The sequence below is a fragment of the Lithobates pipiens genome, unplaced genomic scaffold (genome assembly GCF_037356315.1).
Source record: "Lithobates pipiens isolate NorthernLeopardFrog02 unplaced genomic scaffold, aLitPip1_a1.2 Scaffold_22, whole genome shotgun sequence".
NCBI lineage: Eukaryota > Metazoa > Chordata > Amphibia > Anura > Ranidae > Lithobates > Lithobates pipiens.
The window spans coordinates 348087051-348108665 of record NW_027507784.1 but is presented as its reverse complement, the minus strand read 5'-3'; the positions used below and the strand labels follow the sequence as shown (position 1 = coordinate 348108665).

Sequence of the window (21615 nt, the reverse complement as noted above, 5' to 3'; positions counted from 1 at the left end):
AGGGTTATAGCCCCTGTCAGTTTATTTTTTACCATGCCAGTCCCATTGTAGAGATTTCCCTTCACTTCCTGCCCCATAGCCAAACAGGAAGTGAGAGGAAATCTATGCAAATGAAGGATATCCATTGCCTTCCCCCCCCAGGCCCTCAGAACTAGTGTCCCCACTCGAACATTTCAGGGCGGGTCTTAAACAGAAAAGGGCGTGGCCTTGGCAGGAAGGGGTGGATCATATTTAAATTAGAGGGGGCATAAGTTTAGTCAGGCCTAGGGCAGCACAAAATCTAAATACACTACTGACATTTCCTCGATCTAAATATCAGGGTCTTGGATAATCAGTTGACAACTTCAACTTATTTCAAATACACCGACCATAATTGTTTTATCAGTATAAGGAGGACTCATGGTCCCAGCTGAGATCATGGAGAAGATTCTCCGGTGTAGTTCTGGGCGGATTCCTCACCATTATCATCATTGATCCTCCACGAGGTGAGATCTTCCATGGAGCCCCAGACCGAGGAGATCGATCGTTATTTTGTGTCTCTTCCATTTGTGAATAATAATTCCACCAACTGTTGTCACCTCTCACCAAGCTGCTTGGCGATGGTCTTGTAGCCCATTCCAGCCTTGTGTAGGTCTCCAATCTTCTCCCCGACATCCTTGGACAGATCTTTGGTCTTGGCCATGGTGGAGAGATTGGAATCTGACTGATGGATTGCTTCTGTGGACAGGTGTCTTTTATACAGGTAACAAGCTGAGATTAGGAGCACTCCCTTTAAGAGAGTGCTCCTAATCTCAGCTTGTTACCTGTATAGAAGACACCTGGGAGCCAGAAATCTTGCTGATTGATCGGGGATCAAATACTTATTTCACTTAAAAAAAGGTAAATCAATTTATAACTTTTTTGAAATGTGTTTTTTCTGGATATTTTTCTTGTTATTCTCTCACTGTTATAATAAACCGACCAATAAAATTATAGACCAATCGGTTCTTTCTCAGTGGGCAAAATTACAAAAATTAGCAGCCGATCAAATACTTTGTTTTCCCTCACGGAAGGTGATTTTATGGGTTTTGTCTCTGTACATCTCTGGATGTCTCATCTCCTCCCACAAGCCAGGAACGGGGTCCTAGTAGGAGCCCCATTATCACACCTGCAGTAGGTGGAAGGGTTCATTGATCATCATACTGTAGGTGGGTGTGATGGTATTTTATATGTATAAGTGTTGGTGTTCCCTTTTTTCTTTTCTCTTTTTCTTTCTTTTTTACAGCCTCTCACCACCATACAGCCTATAATTAAAGTGGTGTTGCCACCAAAAAATAAAAAAGGGCTTAAAATTCTTAAAAAAAAATAAATAAAAAATAAATAAAAAATAATTGGAATTTTTTTTTTCTACTCACCTCTAAATGCCTGTTGCTAGGGGGGTCCCTCGTAGTCTGCCTCCTTCATTGCCCGGGCTGGTGACATCACTTCCCCTCGTGCCGCACAGTCACCTGGGACCTGTCACGTGTCCCAGATGACTGTGCGGCGTATCACGGCGCCCTGCGCCGCTTGCGCATGAGCAGTGGGTGCCCACAGTACGAATGACGGCGCCGCAAGCGGAGCGGGGAACGAGGGGGGGAGGCGGCTTCGTTCCCCCGCATCGCTGGGCCGTGGGACAGGTAAGTGTCCGATTATTAGAAGTCAGCAGCTGCAGTATTTGTAGCTGCTGACTTTAAATTTTTTTTTTTTTTAGGGGCACCCCACTTTAAGTCTCCTCCTGTTCTGTGGCATCAGGCATGATTTAGGACCCCATAATGGCAATATCTCACAATATATCACCACCAACTGTAAGGGGGGCGCAGAGCTGCCAAACATGCCCCAGCAGGGTGTCCTGTCCTGCACCTTTCCTGGCTGCCAGCAGGGTAACCCACTGAGCCATGAATGATATATCGCACCCCGGCCCACAGGCCCACACTTCCTAGGCCACGTGTCTGTGGTCATGTGGTCCAGCATTGTTGAAACATTGACCTTATAGGTGAATGGCCTTATAGGTGAAGAAATGGCATCTTGCTAATCATGCGTCTGTCTCCTTCTCTTGAACGTTGTTCTCTGGTGCCTGTGTAGGCAGGTCGCCTATAAGCATTGGCTCTGTGTTACATGAGCTGGCTACTCTGCCCAGGCTTGGGAAAGGTTATTGCTAGCTCTGCTGTTTCCTGGGCTTCTGCCCCTTCCTGTGCTCACATAAAAGGGGGGAGGGCTCTGCTCACACTGCTCTGGTCACATGGGAATCGAAGCAAGAGGCTCACGGAGGAAGATGTAACCCTTTACAACCAACAACTACCAAGGTTCTTCTTCAGACCTACTGTACCCGCTAAGATGCCATGACACCGTTCTACCAAAGAGGACTGGTTGATAGAGAAAGAAAAACCACCGCTCCAAGATATCCCTCCAGGGCAAAAGCTCTTCCTCCTCCTATCAATGAGCCCCAGGTTTTGGCTGATGCACACACAATAGGCAGGTAGGCAGAACAAAACTCTGGATAGCCGCACACTGGAAAAATACTTGAAATCCTCGTGGAATCAAAGCTATGAGTAAGCACTGATTCCAGTGCGAAACGCGTCAGTTTAATTGCACCCCCCCCCTCTTTTTCTTTTTGCTGCGAATTACCTGATGTGATGTGACCTACGATTTTTCAATAAAACACGGGATTTCAAGTCTTTTTCCAGTGTGCGGCTATCCAGAGTTTTGTTCTGCCTACGAAAGAGGACCGCTGAGACCGGCAATCCGCCCAAAGGCACCAGATTAAAGGAGAACTGCCACATCAAGTTATAGACTCTCACCTTTGTAAGGTACAGTGGTGTGAAAAAGTGTTTGCCCCCTTCCTCATTTCCTGTTCCTTTGCATGTTTGTCACACTTAAGTGTTTCGGAACATCAAACCAATTTAAACAATAGTCAAGGACAACACAAGTAAACACAAAATGCAATTTGTAAATGAAGGTGTTTATTATTAAAGGTGAAAAAAAATCCAAACCATCATGGCCCTGTGTGAAAAAGTGATTGCCCCCCTTGTTAAAACATACTATAACTGTGGTTGTCCACACCTGAGTTCAATTTCTCTAGCCACACCCAGGCCTGATTATTGCCACACCTGTTCACAATCAAGGCATCACTTAAATAGGAGCTGCTTGACACAGTAAGGTCCACCAGAAGATCCTTAAAAGCTACACATCATGCCGAGACCCAAAGAAATTCAGGAACAATTGAGAAAGAAAGTAATTGAGATCTATCAGTCTGGAAAGGGTTATAAAGCCATTTCCAAAGCTTTGGGAATCCAGAGAACCACAGTGAGAGCCATTATCCACAAATGGCGAAGACATGGAACAGTGGTGAACCTTCCCAGGAGTGGCCGGCCGCCCAAAATTACCCCAAGAGCGCAGCGACGACTCATCCAAGAGGTCACAAAAGACCCCACAACAACGTCCAAGGAACTGCAGGCCTCACTTGCCTCAGTTAAGGTCAGCGTTCATGCCTCCACCATCAGGAAAAGACTGGGCAAAAATGGCCTGCATGGCAGAGTTCCAAGGAGAAAACCACTGCTGAGCAAAAAGAACATCAAAGCTCGTCTCAATTTCTCCACAACACATCTTGATGATCCCCAAGACTTTTGGGACAACATTCTGTGGAGCGATGAGACAAAAGTGGAACTCTTTGGAAGGTGTGTGTCCAAGTATATCTGGCGTAGAAGGAACACTGCATTTCATAAAAAGAACATTATACCAACAGTAAAATATGGTGGTGGTAGTGTGATGGTCTGGGGCTGTTTTGCTGCTTCAGGACCTGGAAGACTTGCCGTGATAAAAGGAACTATGAATTCTGCTGTCTACCAAGAGATCCTGAAGGAGAATGTCCGACCATCTGTTCGTGTACTCAAGCTGAAACCAACTTGGGTTCTGCAGCAGGACAATGATCCTAAACACACCAGCAAGTCCACCACCGAATGGCTGAAGAAAAACAAAATGAAGACTTTGGAGTGGCCTAGCCAAAGTCCTGACCTGAATCCTATTGAGATGTTGTGGTATGACCTTAAAAAGGCCGTTCATGCTCGAAAACCCTCTAATGTAACTGAATTAGGACAATTCTGCAAAGATGAGTGGGCCAAAATTCCTCCAGGACGCTGTAAAAGCCTCATTGCACGTTATCGCAAACGCTTGGTTGCAGTTGTTGCTGCTAAGGGTGGCCCAACCAGTTATTAGGTTTAGGGGGCAATCACTTTTTCACACAGGGCCATGATGGTTTGGATTTTTTTTCACCTTTAATAATAAACACCTTCATTTACAAATTGCATTTTGTGTTTACTTGTGTTGTCCTTGACTATTGTTTAAATTGGTTTGATGTTCCGAAACACTTAAGTGTGACAAACATGCAAAGGAACAGGAAATGAGGAAGGGGGCAAACACTTTTTCACACCACTGTATGCCTGGGCAGCCACAACCTATAATAGAGAAGTCAGGGATGGAACGTTCTGAGCTGTGTTTTGTATGTTGAGAGGAATTTCAGTAAAGTTTATTACCAACTTGCCTACCGGGTACTTTTACCCCCCCCCCCCCTTCGTGCCCAAAGCCAATTTTCAGCTTTCAGCGCTGTCATACTTTGAACGATAATTGCGCGGTCTTATAACGCTTTAGTTGAAACCATCGGGAAATCGAAAAGAATGGACTTTAAAGGCATATTTTAAAAAAAATAAAAGTTTTACTATTTTTATTTATGAAGCACATTACCTACTTTATATGTACATTGGCCGGTTGGGAGCCGCCTCCTTCTGACTGGACGTACAGGAACGTCCTTCAAAAGGAGGGGGATCGCGCGCGTGCGCGTGTGCCCGCTCAGCAGCGCCATCCCGATGCGCTCGTGTCACCCGGACACGCGGTGCATCTCGGATCGTCAGGAGGGCTCTGTGATTGACCCTCCTGATCACATGACGGCCGTGTCTAATCACAGCCGTCATGTGATGTAAACAAACAGCCGGTTGCTAGGCAATCGGCTCCTCCTCTCCTCACATGGAAGTCGTTGCCGAGGAGAGGAGAGGAGATCGCTGCAGCCGGTTGGTGATCAGTGAGTGTGAGCTCTTTTTACAGCTTTTTACTCACTGATCACTAGTCTAGTATAATACACACATGTCCCCAAATAATAAAAACACGTGTCCCCCACATATGTCCCACTAAAATCACATGTCCCCACACATGTCCCCAAATAATAAAAACACGTGTCCCCCACATATGTCCCACTAAAATCACATGTCCCCACACATGTCCCCAAATAATAAAAACACGTGTCCCCCACATATGTCCCACTAAAATCACATGTCCCCACACATGTCCCCAAATAATAAAAACACGTGTCCCCCACATATGTCCCACTAAAATCACATGTCCCCACACATGTCCCCAAATAATAAAAACACGTGTCCCCCACATATGTCCCACTAAAATCACATGTCCCCACACATGTCCCCAAATAATAAAAACACGTGTCCCCCACATATGTCCCACTAAAATCACATGTCCCCACACATGTCCCCAAATAATAAAAACACGTGTCCCCCACATATGTCCCACTTAAATCACATGTCCCCACACATGTCCCCAAATAATAAAAACACGTGTCCCCCACATATGTCCCACTAAAATCACATGTCCCCACACATGTCCCCAAATAATAAAAACACGTGTCCCCCACATATGTCCCACTAAAATCACATGTCCCCACACATGTCCCCAAATAATAAAAACACGTGTCCCCCACATATGTCCCACTAAAATCACATGTCCCCACACATGTCCCCAAATAATAAAAACACGTGTCCCCCACATATGTCCCACTTAAATCACATGTCCCCACACATGTCCCCAAATAATAAAAACACGTGTCCCCCACATATGTCCCACTAAAATCACATGTCCCCACACATGTCCCCAAATAATAAAAACACGTGTCCCCCACATATGTCCCACTAAAATCACATGTCCCCACACAGCTCCCCAAATAATAAAAACACGTGTCCCCCACATATGTCCCACTAAAATCACATGTCCCAACGATTATCTGCACACATATGTACATGATCATTTGTGTACATATGTCTGTGATCACACAAACCAATTATTATACACTTAACCGAATTTTTCTTACCAAAAACATGTAGCAGAATACATTTTGGCTTAAATTTACGACTAAATTTGATTTTATTGGATTTCTTTTAAAATAGAAAAAAGAAAATATTGTTTTTTTTTTTTCCAAATTTCCGTTTTTTTTTTTTTTTTGCGCTTATATCACAAAAAAAATAAAAGTTGTGAATAAATACCACCAAAATAAAGCTCTATTTGTGCGAACAAAATGATAAAAATTTCATTTGGGTACAGTGTAGCACGACCGCGCAATTGTCATTGAAAGTGCGAGAGCGATGAAAGCTGAAAATTGGGCTGAGAAGGAAGGGATGCGAAAGTGCCCCCCCCCCCCCCCGGTATTGTAGGGGTTAAAGACACATTAATAAACATAGAACTCTGTGAAAGTGACACAAAAACGCGTCAGTTGGATTCCATGGACTACGCTGATAGGCCACAAAGAAACCTGATTTTCTCAGTACCCCATTGGAATGATACCAGTAATGAAAGGGTGACACCCTACAACAGCAGATCAGGGGTCAGGGGTCAATAAAGCTGGGTCACAAGGAACGTGGATTCCACCTTCTTCAAGGTTCAGAAGACTTTCTCCACGAGTTTTACACTTCATAATAGGCAGGTCTAACAGAGGTACAAAAACAACAGAATAAATAAAATATGATTGTGCAAACAAAAAACAGGTTTTCCCAGTTTGTCACACAGGGGAGAGGAGACACGGATATATCTACACATTCAAAAAACAGGATTTTTGCAAAACAAAATACATAAATCTGTTGTCCTTACAAAGGGATCATAAATATTACTAGGGTCCCCACCTGTTCGGGATTCACCCGGACACTTCGGGTTTGGAATCATGCGTCCGGGTTTCAGACTGTCTGAGACCCGGACACATTATTCAGACTGGACTGAATATACCTCCAAGTGAGTATGCTAAGGTAAATCAGGGTTCTCAGAGCACTCATTACATCAGAGCTCCCCCTTACATCAGAGTCCTCTTTGTATGTTGGAGTCCCTGGGGTTCTCCCTTACATTGGAGTCTGCAGAGTCCTCCCTTGCAGTGAAAGGAAACTCTGTGAGTTCAGATGTAAAGGGGGAACTCTGTGGACTCTCATGTAAAGAGGAAACGCTGTGGACTCTCGTGTAAAGGGGAAACTCTGTGGACTCTCGTGTAAAGGGGGAACTCTGTGGACTCTCATGTAAAGGGGAAACTCTGTGGACTCTCATGTAAAGGGGGAACTCTGTGGACTCTCATGTAAAGGGGGAACTCTGTGGACTCTCATGTAAAGGGGGAACTCTGTGGACTCTCATGTAAAGGGGGACTCTGTGGACTCTCATGTAAAGGGGGAACTCTGTGGACTCTCATGTAAGGGGAAACTCTGTGGACTCTCATGTAAAGGGGGAACTCTGTGGACTCTCATGTAAAGGGGGACTCTGTGGACTCTCATGTAAAGGGGGAACTCTGTGGACTCTCATGTAAAGGGAGAACTCTGTGGACTCTCATGTAAAGGGGGAACTCTGTGGACTCTCATGTAAAGGGGGAACTCTGTGGACTCTCATGTAAGGGGGGAACTCTGTGGACTCTGATGTAAAGGGGGGACTCTGTGGACTCTGATGTAAAGGGAAAACTCTGTGGACTCTGATATAAAGGGGGAACTCTGAGGGCTCTGATGTAAAGGGGGAACTCTGTAGAATCTCATGTAAGGGGGGAACTCTGTGGACTCTCATGTAAGGGGGGAACTCTGTGGACTCTCATGTAAGGGGGGAACTCTGTGGACTCTCATGTAAAGGGGGAACTCTGTGGACTCTCATGTAAAGGGGGAACTCTGTGGACTCTCATGTAAAGGGGGAACTCTGTGGATTCTCATGTAAAGGGAGAACTCTGTGGACTCTCATGTAAAGGGAAAACTCTGTGGACTCTGATATAAAGGGGGAACTCTGAGGGCTCTGATGTAAAGGGGGAACTCTGTGGACTCTCATGTAAGGGGGGAACTCTGTGGACTCTCATGTAAGGGGGGAACTCTATGGACTCTCATGTAAAGGGGGAACTCTGTAGACTCTCATGTAAAGGGAAAACTCTGTGGACTCTCATGTAAAGGGGGAATTCTGTGGACTCTCATGTAAGGGGGGAACTCTGTGGACTCTGATGTAAAGGGGGAACTCTGAGGGCTCTGATGTAAAGGGGGAACTCTGTGGACTCTCATGTAAAGGGGGAACTCTATGGACTCTCATGTAAAGGGAAAACTCTGTGGACTCTCATGTAAATGGGGGAACTCTGAGGGCTCTGATGTAAAGGGGGAACTCTGTGGACTCTCATGTAAAGGGGGAACTCTGTGGACTATCATGTAAAGGGGGAACTCTGTGGACTCTCATGTAAAGGGAGAACTCTGTGGACTCTCATGTAAAGGGAGAACTCTGTGGACTCTCATGTAAAGGGAGAACTCTGTAGACTCTCATGTAAAGGGGGAACTCTGTGGATTCCCATGTAAGGGGGGGAACTCTGTGGACTCTGATGTAAAGGGAGAACTCTGTGGACTCTCGTGTAAAGGGGGATCTCTGTGGACTCTCATGTAAAGGGAAAACTCTGTGGACTCTGATATAAAGGGGGAACTCTGAGGGCTCTGATGTAAAGGGGGAACTCTGTGGACTCTCATGTAAAGGGGGAACTCTGTGGACTCTCATGTAAAGGGGGATCTCTGTGGACTCTCATGTAAAGGGGGAACTCTGTGGACTCTGATATAAAGGGGGAACTCTGTGGACTCTCATGTAAAGGGAAAACTCTGTGGACTCTCATGTAAAGGGGGAACTCTGAGGGCTCTGATGTAAAGGGGGAACTCTGTGGACTCTCATGTAAAGGGGGAACTCTGTGGACTCTCATGTAAAGGGGGAACTCTGTGGACTCTCATGTAAAGGGAGAACTCTGTGGACTCTCATGTAAAGGGAGAACTCTGTAGACTCTCATGTAAAGGGGGAACTCTGTGGATTCTCATGTAAGGGGGGACTCTGTGGACTCTCATGTAAAGGGAGAACTCTGTGGACTCTCATGTAAAGGGGGATCTCTGTGGACTCTCATGTAAAGGGAAAACTCTGTGGACTCTGATATAAAGGGGGAACTCTGTGGACTCTCATGTAAAGGGGGAACTCTGTGGACTCTCATGTAAGGGGGGAACTCTGTGGACTCTCATGTAAGGGGGGAACACTGTGGACTCTCATGTAAAGGGGGATCTCTGTGGTCTCTCATGTAAAGGGGGAGCTCTGTGGACTCTCATGTAAAGGGGGAGCTCTGTGGACTCTGATATAAAGGGGGAACTCTGTGGACTCTGTTGTAAAGGGGGAACTCTGTGGACTCTGGTGTAAAGGGGGAACTCTGTGGACTCTGATGTAAAGGGGGACTCTGTGGACTCTGATATAAAGGGGAAACTCTGAGGGCTCTGATGTAAAGAGGAAACGCTGTGGACTCTCGTGTAAAGGGGAAACTCTGCGGACTCTCATGTAAGGGGGGAACTCTGTGGACTCTCATGTAAAGGGGGGAATCTGTGGACTCTGATATAAAGGGGGAACTCTGAGGGCTCTGATGTAAAGGGGGAACTCTGTGGACTCTGATGTAAAGGGGGAACTCTGTGGACTCTGATGTAAAGGGGGAACTCTGAGGGCTCTGATGTAAAGGGGGAACTCTGTGGACTCTGATGTAAAGGGGGAACTCTGAGGGCTCTGATGTAAAGGGGGAACTCTGTGGACTCTCATGTAAAGGGGGAACTCTGTGGACTCTCATGGAAGGGGGGACACTGTGGACTCTGATGTAAAGGGAAAACTCTGTGGACTCTGATGTAAAGGAGGAACTCTGAGGGCTCTGTTGTAAATGGGGGAACTCTGTGGACTCTGATATAAAGGGGGAACTCTGTGGACTCTGATATAAAGGGGGAACTCTGTGGACTCTGATATAAAGGGGGAACTCTGTGGACTCTGATGTAAAGGGGGACTCTGTGGACTCTGATGTAAAGGGGGACTCTGTGGACTCTGATGTAAAGGGGGACTCTATGGACTCTGATGTAAAGGGGGACTCTGAGGACTCTGATGTAAAGGGGGACTCTAGTGATTAACTTCATGATTAGAAATGTTATTTGATAGCAACATCTATGCACAGTTTGACACTGAAGTGTTCGGGTTTCCCCTTTAAGAAAAGGTGACACCCTACATATTACACATCACTGGGGCAGAACAGATAAGGGGGCGGGAGCTCCGGGGGGGGGGGGGGGGCATGTCTTCAATATGTTTTATAAATAAAAATTGGAAATCTTTTTTAAATATGACTTTAAAGTCCATTCTGTTTGATTTCCCAATCATTTCACCTCTCTAAGGCCCCTTTCACACGGACGATCCGTTCCGGTCCGCCGGTCAGTTTTTCAGGTGGATCTGAACGGATGCTCTATAGAGGTCTATGGAGCGTCGGATGTGACAAGTCCGCTGACATCCGTCCCGCTCCCATCCGAAAAAAAGTGTGACAGAGGAAAAAGCTATTTTTCCATCGTCACCGGATCGGATCGGATCGGATCGGGTGATGATGGACGCTGCGGTCCGGTGTCACCCCATCTCCCATAGGGGAGAGCGGCGCTGTGACAGGTCCGCCCCTCCGCAGTGTGCGGAGACCGACCCGTCATCTCCCTGCTCCGGCCATCCCCGCTGAGCCAGTACTGCTCCGCCCCGTGTAAAAGGACCCTAATAGGACGTGGCATCGTTTACTCCATTGTGCTGTCCACAGTGCCACCCTGTGGTGACAGCTGCTCATGTACTCACTCATGTGACACTCTACCCATATGCCGTGACACCGCTTTATGACATTTTTGTAATTTTTTTGGAGACAAATAGAGATTTCTATTGGTGGAAGTTCATCAGCAAAGTGCACAGAGCTGAACACCTGACAGCGGGCAACAGGTGCCAGCCGACCCACTGCAGTAATGTCTGTTTTATCTCATTAAAGAAGGGATCTCCAATTAGCGGACCTCCAGCTGTTGCAAAACTACAAGTCCCATCATGCCTCTGCCTCTGGGTGTCATGCTTGTGGCTGTCGGAGTCTTGCTATGCCTCATGGGACTTGTAGTTCTGCAACACCTGAAGGTCCACTAATTGCATATCCCTGCACTAAATCAATGTGGTTGGAACGAGAGACGTTCTGGGGGGGGGGGGGGTATAGAGATTGGGGGTATCAGCTGTGCTTCCTAAAGGTCCGGATCGGGGGTTATAATTACAGGCACGTGTGATCTCCTTAAAAAGAGATCTGGCTAGCTGGTAAGTGGATCTAGTGGTGGAGGATTCTTCTCTGGGTGCACTTACTTTATACTCTGAGGGTGTTGTGCGCCGAGTCACTTCCTCCTCCTCCTCCTCCTCCTCCTCCTCCTCCTCCTGCTTCTATACTTACTATTGGTTTCCCATTTACTTTTGGACTTATATTTGCCTTTTTATTATTGTTTTTCACTTTTGTATTTGTCTTCGTATTATTATACATTTTTTGTACACGTGGTGGAAAGTGAGTTTTGTTTTGGTGGTGATGATATAATGTAGCACGATTCGCGGTACCTGATTTTCAGCGCAGCTTTATTTTTTTAAATGGTAGTTAATCAGCACTGGCGGTTTTCATTTTTCTGCTAAACAAATGAAAAAGGATCGAAAATGTTGAAAAAAATAAAAAAGTTTTTCTTCGTTTCTGTTATGAAAGTTTGTAAATAAGCATTATTTCTCTTTCACTGGTGTGCGGTGATGATGCTACATTGATGGGCACTGTTCGGCATCACTGATGGGCGCTGATGAAGCGACATTCATGGGCACTTATGAGCACTGATATGCATTGATGAAGCTGCACTGATGTGTGCTGATGAGGCTGCACTGACGTGCACTGATAGGCTGCACTGATGGGCATTGATGAGGTTGCACTAGTGAGGGAGCACTGATGTGTGCTGATGAGGCTGCACTGATGTGCACTGATTAGGCTGCACTGATGTGCACTGATGAAGCTGCCCTGATGTGCACTGATGAGGCGGCACTGATGAGGCAGCACTGATGGCCACTGAAAGGCTGCTCTGATGGGCATTGATGAGGCTGCACTGATGAGCACTAATAGGCATTGATGAGGCTGCACTGATGGCCACTGAAAGGCTGCACTGATGGGCAATATGAGGCTGCACAGATGGGCATTGATGAGGCTGCTCTGATGGCCACTGAAAGGCTGCACTGATGGGCATTATGAGGCTGCACTGATAGGCTGCACTGATGGGCATTGTTGAGGCTGCACTGATGGCTGCTGAAAGGCTGCACTGATTGCCATTGATGAGGCTGCACTGATGAGCACTGACAGGCTGCACTGATGGGCATTGATGAGGCTGCACTGATGGGCACTAATGAGGCTGCACTGATAGGCACCAATGAGGCTGCACTGAGAGGCTGCACTGATAGGCTGCACTGATGGGCATTGTTGAGGCTGCACTGATGGCCACTGAAAGGCTGCACTGATTGCCATTGATGAGGCTGCACTGATGAGCACTGATAGGCTGCACTAATGGGCATTAATGAGGCTGCATTGGTAGGCTGCACTGATGGGCACTAATGAGGCTGCACTGATAGGCACCAATGAGGCTGCACTGAGAGGCTGCACTGATGGGCACTGATAGCTGGCACTGATGGGCACTGATGGGTACTGATATCCGGCACTGATGGGTACTGATATCCGGCACTGATGGGTACTGATAGCCGGAACTGATGGGTACTGATAGCTGGCACTGATGGGCACTGATGGGTACTGATATCCGGCACTAATGGGTACTGATATCCGGCACTGATGGGTACTGATAGCCGGCACTGATGGGTACTGATAGCCAGCACTGATGGGTACTGATAGCCGGCACTGATGGGTACTGATAGCCGGCACTGATGGGTACTGATAGCCGGCACTGATGGGTACTGATAGCCGGCACTGATGGGTACTGATAGCCGGCACTGATGGGTACTGATAGCCGGCACTGATGGGTACTGATAGCCGGCACTGTTGAAGTGACACTGATGAGAGTCCTGGCTGGACTTGCCCCTTTGTACATGAATGAGAACTTCTTGCAATGTGAAGGTTTATTTCGCACATGTGGAGAACAACAGAAGCCGGGGGCCGGTAGGTTGTTGTTCTGATTGGGCTGAACTTTTATATGCTGACTACATCACAAAGACTCGAGCTGATGTTACATCACATATTACACAGCCAATCAGATGTATGGATTTCACATCATTCTCTCATTGACGGCCCCTTTTACCTTCCAGCTGAAGGCCACAAATGACCAGCGTTCTGATTGGTCAGTGGAATATACAATCAGCTGACCAGTGTCCGGTTAGGCCGTAGATAAAGAATAACATAAGACCAGATGATGACAACACAAGAAGATGAAATGAAGGTCATCTCAACCATTATCCCAACTGTATATCAGATGTCCATGAGAAGATAAGAAGGACGTCTTTAACCACTTCCTTACCGGGCAGTTTTACCCCCCTCCTGCCCAGGCCAATGTTCGGCTTTCAGCTCTCTCACACTTTGAATGACAATCGCGCGGTCATGTAACACGGTACACACATGACATTTTTAGCATATAAACCTTTCTGTGGGATGTAATCACCACCGGGGGGTGTTTATTTTTTGCAAAAAAAAAAAAAAATCCAAACATTTTGAAAAACAGTTTTTCTTCGTTTCTGTCAGTAAATTTTGTAAATAAGTAATTTTTATCCTTCACTGATGGGCACTGATGAGACAGCACTGAAAGACACTGATGAGGAGGCACTAATATGCAGCACTGATAGGCGGCACTGCTGGACACTGATAGATGGCACTGATAAGTAGCATTGATGGGCACTGATAGGTGGTACTGAGAGGCAGCACTGATGGGTACTGATAGGTGACACTAATGAGCCCTGATAGGTGGCACTGATAAGTAGCATTGGTGGGCACTAATAGGTGGCACTGATAGATGACATTAATGAGCACTGATAGGCGGCACTGATAAGTAGCATTGATGGGCACTAATAGGCTGCACTGATAGGTGGTACTGAGAGGCAGCACTGATGAGCACTGATAGGTGACACTGATGAGCTGTGATAGGTAGCACTGATGAGCACTGATAGGCGGCACTGATAGGTGACACTAATGAGCCCTGATAGGTGGCACTGATAAGTAGCATTGATGGGCACTGATAGGTGGCACTGATGGGCACTGATAGATGACACTAATGAGCACTGATAGGCGGCACTGATAAGTTGCATTGATGGGCACTGATAGGTGGCACCGATGGGCACTAATAAGCTGCACTGATAGGTGGTACTGAGAGGCAGCACTGATGAGCACTGATAGGTGACACTGATGAGCACTGATAGGTGGCACTAATGGGCACTGATATGCAGCACTGATAGGTGGCACTGCTGGGAACTAATAGATGCCATTGATAGGTGACACTAATGAGCACTGATAGGTGGCACTGATAGGCGGCACTGATAAGTAGCATTGATGGGCACTGATAGGTGGTACTGATAGGCAGCACTGATGAGCACTGATAGTTGATACTGATGAGCACTAATAGGTGGCACTAATAGGCGGCACTGATAGGTGGCACTGATATGTAGCATTAATGGGCTCTGATAGGTGGTACTGACAGGTGGCACTGATGAGCACTGATAGGTGGCACTGGCAGGTAGTATTGATGGGCACTGATAGGTGGCACTGCTAGGCACTGAAGGCAGCAGTGACTGGCATCACTAATGGGCACTGATTGGTGTCAGTGATGGGCACTGATTGGTGTCACTAATGGGCACTGATTGGTGTCACTGATTGGCACTGATTGGTGTCACTGATTGGTGTCACTAATGGGCACTGATTGGTGTCACTAATGGGCACTGATTGGTGTCACTAATGGGCACTGATTGGTGTCAGTGATGGGCACTGACTGGCATCACTAATGGGCACTGATTGGTGTCAGTGATGGGCACTGCTGGGGCTGTACTGTAATCAGTGCCCTGTACAAGTCTCCCCTGTGAGGAGGTGTCACTGACTGAACGGGAGGACACCGCGCCCGCCATCACTATACTATACGGCGGGTGGGAAGTGTTTGGTCTCTTCAGCAGAACGTCTCTCTTATATTGAGGAAGAAGCCCAACAAATAATCTTCCAGCTTGTAGAGAATCCGCACCATGAGGGGGCTGGTTATCAGTGGAGATGTCCTCTGTGGGAAGTGCGGCTCTCCTCTCCTCTCCTCTCCTCTCCTCTCCTCTCCTCATGCTGTGACAGCACACGAGAAAAGGAATGCCGATAAATGGCACGTCTGTTTACATTGGGATGAGCAGTGATTGGACACCGCTGATCACATGGTAATGAGCCGCTGTGATTGGCCCTTTACTGCCATCTGTGATCAGCGATGTCCAAAGTATGGGGGCCACCTCATCCCTTTAAACCTGAACACATATGAAGGACTCGGGTTCTGGGGCTGATTAAGGTGGTAATTAACCTCCCTCGGTGCCTCGTCTGCATTAGATTGGCCTCGGATCCCTCGGATCCCTCGGATCCCGTGTCCTTCATATGTGTTCGGGTTTAAAGGGATGAGGTGGCAACTCTAGTCCAAAGGAGGGCGCCGGTGGAGCGTGGTTCTAGGAGGACGTCTATAGAGGACCTCCTGGATCAGGCCGACCTCCCTGTAGCCGTCTTTTGGCTATAGTGCGGTCAGTAAGAGGTTCAATGGTTTCCTGGTCTGAGGTCACTCAGAGGGGCGCGTGAAGAGGACCGGCAACCACAAGAACGTGGGTCACTTGGGTCGGGTAAAGCACATGGAGAGGGGGGGGAGGGGAGGGTATGAAGAGAATCTGAAGGGGTTAACTCTGAATCAGGTTGGAGGAGGGGAGAGTAGATGTGTTCATTGATGACTCCCTAATCTAAGAGCCACCACCCCAAACACAGGTGGTCACATGTTGTGTGGTCAGTCCATTCCGAGAGAGAAGATCCAGCAAGCACACGCGTGGCCCTCGTACTGGTCGGATGTATGTATATGGCTGACATCTCATCCATTTAAACCCGAATACATATGAATTACACGGGTTCTGTGGCTGATTAAGGTGGTAATTAAACTCACTTGGTGCCTCACCTGCATTTAATTATCCTCAGAACCCGAGTCATTCCAAGGTGTTCAGGTTTAAAGGGATGAGGTGGCAACTCTATGTAGGTAGCATGTAGACGTGGCCCTCCTACTGGTCGGATGTATGTTGCATGTAGACGTGTTGTAGGACATCCAAGCACAGCTGTACACAGAACATGTAAGGTGTCCTCAGAGCAGGACAGGTAGGGGGAGGGGCAGACGGAGATTACAAGTGGAGGAAAGAAGAAATGAAAGAGTATTTGGCACCAGAGACACCGAACAACGATCGTCCCTCACTGCCCGGGACCCCTTTACCATGGGGGACACCCAGTACCCCTACCCCGTGGCCCTACAGTGGAAGGAGGACCCCAAGAAACTAAAAACACTAAAGAATAAACTTCTGCTGTACTTCCAGAAGAGGAGCCAATCTAACGGAGGAGAGTGCGAGATCCGAGACACCGACTGCAGCCGGGGCCACATCCTCATACGCTTCAAGGAGGAGGAAGGTAAGTACTGGGGGAGGGAGGATAGGGGTTCTCATATACAATGAGGAGCCAGGTAAGTACTGAGGACTGGAGGGGGATCCTCATACACTACAAGGAGGAGGGAGGTAAGTACTGAGGACTGGAGGGGGATCCTCATACACTACAAGGAGGAGGGAGGTAAGTACTGAGGACTGGAGGGGGATCCCCATACACTACAAGGAGGAGGGAGGTAAGTACTGAGGACTGGAGGGGGATCCTCATACACTACAAGGAGGAGGGAGGTAAGTACTGAGGACTGGAGGGGGATTCTCATACACTACAAGGAGGAGGGAGGTAAGTACTGAGGACTGGAGGGGGATCCTCATACACTACAAGGAGGAGGGAGGTAAGTACTGAGGACTGGAGGGGGATCCTCATACACTACAAGGAGGAGGGAGGTAAGTACTGAGGACTGGAGGGGGATCCTCATACACTACAAGGAGGAGGGAGGTAAGTACTGAGGACTGGAGGGGGATCCTCATACACTACAAGGAGGAGGGAGGTAAGTACTGAGGACTGGAGGGGGATCCTCATACACTACAAGGAGGAGGGAGGTAAGTACTGAGGACTGGAGGGGGATCCTCATACACTACAAGGAGGAGGGAGGTAAGTACTGAGGACTGGAGGGGGATCCTCATACACTACAAGGAGGAGGGAGGTAAGTACTGAGGACTGGAGGGGATCCTCATACTCTACAAGGAGGAGGGAGGTAAGTACTGAGGACTGGAGGGGATCTTCATACACTACAAGGAGGAGGGAGATAAGTACTGAGGACTGGAGGGAGATCCTCATACACTACAAGGAGGAGGGAGGTAAGTACTGAGGACTGGAGGGGGATCCTCATACACTACAAGGAGGAGGAATTTTTGTCACCTCACCCCATTCTTCTTACATTACAGATCGGGACGGGGTGCTGCAGAAAGATTCTCATGAACTGATATTATCAGGAGGGAAGAAGATGAATCTGGATGTTCGGTCAGTGGGGGTGGATAGTGAGTGGAGCCCTCCAGTGGTAAGTGTCATTAGTGCTGAGTATAGCCCTTCACTATAACTAACCCTCATCTATGATCGTAGTCTCCACACTTCTCACAGTTCTGTGCAGTTTCAGGTGTGGATCGGCTCTTACAAAGCGCTTTACTTCAAGACCGGCCTGCTTCTGACATTCGTTGTTTACAAGTTCAAATCTGTTTTTTTTGCTAGAAAAATACTTAGTACCCCAAATGTGTGTGTGTATATATAATTTTTATTATTATACAGGATTGATATAGGGCCAACAGTTTGCGCAGCGCTTTACAACATGAGGGCAGACAGTACACTTACAATACAAATCAATACAGGAGGGATCAGAGGGCCCTGATCCTCAGAGCTTACAATCTAGAAGGGAGGGTCAAGTTGAAACAAAAGGTAATAACTGTGGGGGATGAGCTGATGGAGAAAATGAAAATACAGTTAGGTGGGGGTGGGGTGGGCTTCTTTGAAGAGAAGTGTTTAAAAGTGTCTAAAAAAAATATATATATATATATTTTTTTTTTTTTAGCTATATTTTGTCACTGTATTTGACCAGTGTCCTGCAAATGTAGTTTTTTTTTTTTTTTTTTTTTTTGCAGAAAATACACTTCAATGGGAAAAACAAAACAAAAAAAAAAACAGTAAAGTTATCCCATTTTATTTTTATTTTTTTTCATGTTACGCCGAGTAAATAGATACCTCACATGTCACACTTTAAAACTGGGCACATACGCTCGTGGAATAGCGACAAACTACGGTACATACAAATCTCCACAGGTGACACTTTAAACAATTTTTAACGGTTACCAGTTTAGAGTGACAGAGGAGGTCTGGCTCTAGAATTATCGCTCTCGCTCTGACGATTGTGGTGATATCTCACATGTGTGGTTTGAACGCCGTTTGCATTTGCGGGCGTGACTTGCGTGTGTGTTTTCTTTGGAGTGCAAGTTTGGAGGGAGGGGTAGCTTTAACCACTTGCTTACTGGGCACTTGAACCCCCCTCCTGCCCAGACCAATTTTCAGCTTTCAGCGCTGATGCACTTTGAATGACAATTGCGCGGTCATACAACACTGTACCCAAATGAAATGTTTATCATTTTTTTTCCCACAAATAGAGCTTTCTTTTGGTGGTATTTAGTTACAGCTTAGAGTTTTATTTTTTGCTAAACAAACAAAAAAAGATGCAAAAAAAAAAAAATCATGTTTAATAGTTTGTTATAAAATTTTGCAAACGGGTCATTTTTCTCCTTCATTGAAGTGCGCTGATGAGGCTGCACTGGTGGGCTGCACTGGTGGGCTGCACTGGTGGGCTGCACTGGTGGGCTGCACTGGTGGGCTGCACTGGTGGGCTGCACTGGTGGGCAAAGATGGGCACAGATAAAATGGCACGGATGGGTGGCACGGATGGGCTCTGATAGGTGGCTCTGATAGGTGGCTCTGATAGGTGGCTCTGATAGGTGGCTCTGATAGGTGGCTCTGATAGGTGGCTCTGATAGGTGGCTCTGATAGGTGGCACTGATAGGTGGCACTGATAGGTGGCACTGCTGGGCACTGGTAGATGACACTTATGGGCACGGATATGTGGCACTGGGGTGCACCTTTGTTAAGGCAGATTGTGGGCACTGCTGGGTGGCACGGTGGGCACTGCTCGGTGGGCACTGCTGGGTGGCACGGTGGGCACTGCTGGGTGGCACTGACGGGGGGCACTTTTTATTAATGTGGCACTGGCAGGGGGCAGGTGGGCACGGGCAGGTGGGCACTAGCAGGGCTGGCCGTGATCGGGACTGATGTCCCGATCACGGCCGCCGGTGATCGGCTTTTTTTTTTTTTCTCCTCGCGCTGTCAGCGCGAGGAGGAATAATAGCCGATTACCGGCTCCGTTATATCACATGATCAGCTGTCATTGGCTGACAGCTGATCACGTGATAAGGGGTCGGGATCGACCCCTTGCTCGGATCGGTGATCAGGCGAGTCTCATAGACTCGCCGATCACAGAGCGCGCCTCAGGGGGCGCGCAGGCCGCTCGTGCACGGGACGACGTCAATAGACGTCGTCCCGGAAAAGGAGATCCGCGCTGTAGCCATCATTCGGCTATAGCGCGGGTCTCAAGTGGTTAAACATTTATTTTTTTATTTTTATTTTTTCTCTTATTCATTTTATTTTTATTTATTATTTTTTTACACTGTCCCTTTAAAAAAAAAAAAATAAATAAATAAATTCTGATCACTTTTACTGCTGTCAGAAGGAATGTAAACATCCTCTGTGACAGGTACTCTTTATGGAGGGATCGGGGTCTAAAATACCCCCCCCCCCCCTAAAAGTATTCAAAACGCCAAGATCCGTGTTTTTGAATACTGTCACTTTTTTTTTTTCAAAAAATCTGCACCGTTGGCTGCCGAGTAAACCGGAAGTGACGTTTGGGACTCCGGCCAGCCAGTGGAAGTGCCGGCCGGTGGGTCGGGTCTCCTGGTGGGTCGGAAGACCCAGGCGGAGCGGGGGAAGGGGGGGCGGGGCATCCCTTACCGCTCCTTGTAATAACAGCCGAGCCACTGCTTAGCCGCATCGGTGGTCATTGCAAGAAAGCCGACCGCCGGCTCCCAAAAAAATGGGTATCAATTTACTCAGCGTAACATTATCTTTCACAATATAAAAAAAAAATTGGGCTAATTTTACCGCTGTCTTATTTATTTATTTTTATTCAAAAAAGTCATTTTTTTTTTTTTTCCAAAAAAAAGTGCGCTTGTAAGACTGCTGCGCAAATACAGTGTGAAAAAAAAGTATGCACTGACCGCCATTTTATTCTCTAGGGTGTTAGAAAAAAAAACCCATATATATAATGTTTGGGGGGTTCGAAGTCATTTTCTAGAAAAAAAAAAAAAACTGTTTTAAATGTGTAAACACCGAATCTGAAAAAGAGGCCTCGTCCTTAAGTGGTTAAACAACAAAAGCTACCGCTACACGTATGAGTGTCCATTAGAACCTTTTTAAAGAGGAGCTCCGTCTAAAAAATAAAACAATTCCTGTACGAATCCTGTAGCTGCTGACTTTTTTAATATTTGGGCACTTACCTGTCCAGGGATTCCGCGGTCTCCTCACCCGTGCTGATTTTTCAATCGGCTATTGCGTGCCGCCGCCATCTCCGGGGAGGGAAGCCGGGCTGCTCCTGTTTGTGGGTTGGGGAACAGGGAAAATCTCACACGGGTGTGCCTGTAATATCAGAAATGAGCGAGGATCGCTGTGTTGGCAGCTACTGCTTTCCCTGTTCACCAACCTACAAACGGTAGCAGCCCTGAGGAAGGGAAAGTCTTTTCCCCCGAAACGCCGCGTTGGATTTCAATACACGATCACAAAATATAACCTTTTTTTATTTATTTATTTTTTTTGTTTTTTTCCTTTTTTTTTTTTTTTTTTTTTTTTTTGCATTCCTTTGGATATTGAGCGCTCCTTCCTCCCCTACCCATTACAATACATGCAGGAACAACCTCAAGGCCGTACCCAAAGGCAGCAACTCAGACCCCTATAGAGGGCTCACCATCCCCTTCCAGGTCTAGTGAGGCAGAAAGCATTGGAAGAGAACTCTTCCGTCCTTCCACTACCATCACCTCACAACCAACCGAGTCAGTCCAACCCTACAGAGGACACATCTAGAAGACCTGTAAGAGTGGAGGCAGTTGTTCTGTTTCAAATGCCGTTGATACGATGACACACCTCCATAGACTTGGTCTGTTCAGACAATATGGCCACCTGTTGACTTGACACCATTTACAGGCAGCTTAGCTCTACTT

At 47.1% G+C, this 21615-nt stretch overlaps 1 protein-coding gene across 3 annotated transcripts in view; it reads left to right on the top strand.

Moving 5' to 3' along the window:
- The window catches only part of LOC143925145 (protein mono-ADP-ribosyltransferase PARP14-like), a 316169-nt gene that overhangs the window by 269087 nt on the left and 25467 nt on the right, over positions 1 to 21615 (top strand). The window contains exons 1-2 of one of the 3 annotated variants that reach the window (XM_077449763.1): positions 16135 to 16203; positions 17722 to 17834. In XM_077449763.1, coding sequence (XP_077305889.1) covers positions 17781 to 17834 — 54 coding nt within the window. In that variant the 5' untranslated portion in view covers positions 16135 to 16203; positions 17722 to 17780. Of the gene's footprint in view, positions 1 to 16134; positions 16204 to 16552; positions 16805 to 17721; positions 17835 to 21615 lie in introns of those variants that run through there. The other 2 variants (XM_077449761.1, XM_077449762.1) reach the window with 2 other exon arrangements.